At 35.3% G+C, this 4190-nt stretch overlaps 1 protein-coding gene across 1 annotated transcript; it reads right to left on the bottom strand.

The window, feature by feature from the left end:
- Positions 1-362: 362 nt before the first annotated feature.
- LOC136971017 (uncharacterized) lies at positions 363-2690 on the bottom strand. Its single transcript, XM_067265503.1, has one exon. It carries the CDS (start codon positions 2688-2690, stop codon positions 363-365), a length of 2328 nt encoding a protein of 775 aa, XP_067121604.1.
- Between the last annotated feature and the right edge of the window lie 1500 nt (positions 2691-4190).

Here is a 4190-nt window from a genome sequence, read left to right as displayed (position 1 = left end):
TACTCGAATAAAATGCTCAGAGTTTTAAAACAATACTATTCAGACACCTTATACCTCTGAGAAATTATTAATTTAATTATGCAAACGTTTTCCACCTGTTCCACAGGTCATCTTCAAGCAATTTCTTACTTCTGGAATGTTATCTCGTGCAGGTTCGAATATATATGAGCACGATATTTCAAAATTTTTTAAAAAACCGTTGGAACATTCCATGTAAAATTTAAAATATAAACAATAATAAAAACATTAATAAAATTGATTCAATAAACATATTGATCCGCTAAATAATAATTTAAGGGACGTAAACTAACATAATATATATCTATATTTTTATAGGGGATGAGGATATGCTATATGCTTGATTAAATGGGGTGTTTGTCAATCATGAATTTCCACGCAGTTGGCAAATTCGTTGCGTCTTTATAGTTCAAACATCTACCTGTTGTCCCTGATTTGTATATTTCAAATTTTTCCATGGTTAATGCTAACGATGGTGAGCGTACTTGTTGGATAACTTTGGCTTCATTCCAATTAATTACTGATCCCTCAGTTTGTGCCATTTTTGATAAGGTGGTAGTGCAGTGCCCTTTACTGATGTCATACATATGTTCTTTTAGTCTTTTGTTTAAGCCTCTGTTAGTGACTCCTATGTATTCTTTATTCAGGTCCAATTGATCATTTTCGTATGGGATTTTATAGACCCCAGAGCATTCATCCGCTTTTGTGCTATCTTTGTCGTTCCTGAGGACACTGTAGATGGTGGGTGCGCGCTTATAAATCAGCTTTGCATTCTTACATTTGGCTATTTCCTTCATTATCGTGGACAATCCTTCTCTGTACGTGAATTTAGTTATTTCCCCGTTTGCATTCCCTTTCGGTTTCTTTTTATTAGGTGTTATGTAAGAGTTTATTAGGTTTTCGACTATTGATTTTTTAAATCCTAGGGTTTTTGCAATGGTTCTAATTCTATTCAACTCTTGTATTCTGTCATACACGTTGGAGCAATAGGCAAATGCTCTTCTAATAATGGCCCTAAACGCCGATAGTTTGTAAGTGGGCGGATCGTTTGATGTGGAGGGAATGTATAGTGGGTCATGCGTGGGTTTGATATATACTTTCGTAGATAAGGAACCTTCTTTAAATGTAACACTGATATCCAAAAAATGTACTTCTGTTGTGCTGAGCTGTTCCAGTTTTAGCATCAGGCCATGGTTATTCGAATTCATCGCATTCAAAAAATGTTGTATCTTTTCGTCTTTTTTCCATACAATTAGTATGTCGTCGACGTATCGTTTGTATAAAACGATATCATCTTTAAATGTTCTAATAGTAGTTTGCTCCAACTTACGTATCACCAATTCACACAGTAGCCCAGACATTGGGCTGCCCATGGGCACACCTTTCTTTTGCTTATAAATCTTGCCATCGAAAGCGAACACTGAATGGTAACATATTAGGTCAGCCAGTAGTTTCATGTCTTCGGGGTAGGCTGTTACCCTTGGGTCTAACGTGCTGAGGGTGTCCACCAAAGCTTGAAAACATGCATCCAGTTTAATTGATGGATATAGATTTTCGAAATCCATAACTGAAGCAATTTCTTCTTCTACTAAAGATATGTTTTGGAGATCGTTAACCACGTTCAACGGGTTCTTTGTGACATATTGGTTATTCTCAATGTGCTCGGACAAATATCTATGTAGGTTCTTTTCTAGTTTGTAAGTTGGTCCTTTGTGCTTTTCAACCACTGGTCTAATCTGCTTTTTATCTTTATGCGTTTTAGCGAATCCGAAGAGTCTCGGTACACTTGGGCCTGTTACACTTGTTCCTTTGAGAAATGGAAGTATTTTGGTGATTGGTGATTTCTGTAATTTTTTGACCTTCCTGTCTAGGTTATCAATTATATTATGATCCACCCTTTCGCATTCTGTATTTCTTATATATTCTTCCAGTGTGTTGACATAATGTCGCTTATCCATTATTACTAAATGTTTGCTTTTGTCTGCTCGTGTCAATATTAAGTTGTTGTCGGCCAACCACCGTTTCGTGCGCTTAATTTGTTTCACCTCTGTTTGCCTTGGTCTTTGGTTCATGCTCTTAAGGGTTGTTTTCCAACGAAAATAGTCTTTGTTCCCTTCTTCCATGCCTCTGATTCCTCTTTCAATTTCTGCCATGGTGTTTTTCCAGTCTTTGGTATTGTCCAGGGCATAGTTGGGGCCTTTTTCTAGTACGCTTTTAACATCCGGTGGAATCGATATCTGGTGCCATAATATATACGGAACTGGCTTTTCCTTTGTAATCTTCTTTATTTGCTTGGCACATAACCAACTAAATTTTTTCTTATACTTCATTCTTAATTTATGTTGTAGTTTGTCCGTTAATTTGGTAACACCCGCGTTGATATCCACAAGCACACTGCGGTCCTGTACATTTATTTGATTCTCTAGTTGAATAATTTTATTTAGAGTTTTATACCTTATATTCTTGGTGTGTCTGACTGACCTATTTAAGCAAATCTCTTGTATTCTTCTTCTTACTGATTTGCATTCTTCTGGCAGTTTGATCCGAAATATTGACATCGGGTACACCCCATTTAATTTGCATTCCTTCAGGAATTCCAACTTGGTATCCATTCTTATCATTTTAACTGCTATCTTCCTGTAGCTCCTATACAATGCGGCCGGTGATGCCATTTCTATACTCGAATAAAATGCTCAGAGTTTTAAAACAATACTACTCAGACACCTTATACCTCTGAGAAATTATTAATTTAATTATGCAAACGTTTTCCACCTGTTCCACAGGTCATCTTCAAGCAATTTCTTACTTCTGGAATGTTATCTCGTGCAGGTTCGAATATATATGCGCACGATATTTCAAAATTTTTAAAAAAACCGTTGGAACATTCCATGTAAAATATAAAATATAAACAATAATAAAAACATTAATAAAATTGATTAAATAAACATATTGATCCGCTAAATAATAATTTAAGGGACGTAAACTAACATAATATATATCTATATTTTTATACGGGATGAGGATATGCTGTATGCTTGATTAAATGGGGTGTTTGTCAATCATGAATTTCCACGCAGTTGGCAAATTCGTTGCGTCTTTATAGTTCAAACATCTACCTGTTGTCCCTGATTTGTATATTTCAAATTTTTCCATGGTTAATGCTAACGATGGTGAGCGTACTTGTTGGATAACTTTGGCTTCATTCCAATTAATTACTGATCCCTCAGTTTGTGCCATTTTTGATAAGGTGGTAGTGCAGTGCCCTTTACTGATGTCATACATATGTTCTTTTAGTCTTTTGTTTAAGCCTCTGTTAGTGACTCCTATGTATTCTTTATTCAGGTCCAATTGATCATTTTCGTATGGGATTTTATAGACCCCAGAGCATTCATCCGCTTTTGTGCTATCTTTGTCGTTCCTGAGGGCACTGTAGATGGTGGGTGCGCGCTTATAAATCAGCTTTGCATTCTTACATTTGGCTATTTCCTTCATTATCGTGGACAATCCTTCTCTGTACGTGAATTTAGTTATTTCCCCGTTTGCATTCCCTTTCGGTTTCTTTTTATTAGGTGTTATGTAAGAGTTTATTAGGTTTTCGACTAATGATTTTTTAAATCCTAGGGTTTTTGCAATGGTTCTAATTCTATTCAACTCTTGTATTCTGTCATAACACGTTGAGCAATAAGGCAAAAGCTCTTACTACAAATATGGCCTAAACGCCGGATGTTTTTTTGTAAAGATGGCGGATACGTTTGATGTGGAGGGATATGTACATGTGGATTTAATCAGTTTAAATCAATGCATTTAATCAAGCATTAGCACTCCATTTAGCACCCATTTAAATCAAGCATACAGCATATCCTCATCCCGTATAAAAATATAGATATATATTATGTTAGTTTACGTCCCTTAAATTATTATTTAGCGGATCAATATGTTTATTTGATCAATTTTATTAATGTTTTTATTATTGTTTATATTTTAAATTTTACATGGAATGTTCCAACGGTTTTTAAAAATTTGAAATATCGTGCTCATATATATTCGAACCTGCAACGAGATAACATTCCAGAAGTAAGAAAATTGCTTGAAGATGACTGTGAACGAGGTGGAAACGTTTGCTAATTAAATTAGTAACTTTCTACTCAGAGGTTAAAGGGTGTCTGAATAGT

The sequence above is a fragment of the Centruroides vittatus genome, unplaced genomic scaffold (genome assembly GCF_030686945.1).
Source record: "Centruroides vittatus isolate TY-2023 unplaced genomic scaffold, ASM3068694v2 contig_2264, whole genome shotgun sequence".
Taxonomy (NCBI): domain Eukaryota; kingdom Metazoa; phylum Arthropoda; class Arachnida; order Scorpiones; family Buthidae; genus Centruroides; species Centruroides vittatus.
Note: the sequence above shows the minus strand (reverse complement) of the source record. Positions and strands in the feature narration are given on the sequence as shown.

Bases quoted from the DNA above. Each gene is read 5' to 3' on its own strand.
- LOC136971017 (XM_067265503.1), bottom strand. From the start codon at position 2,690: ATGGCATCACCGGCCGCATTGTATAGGAGCTACAGGAAGATAGCAGTT.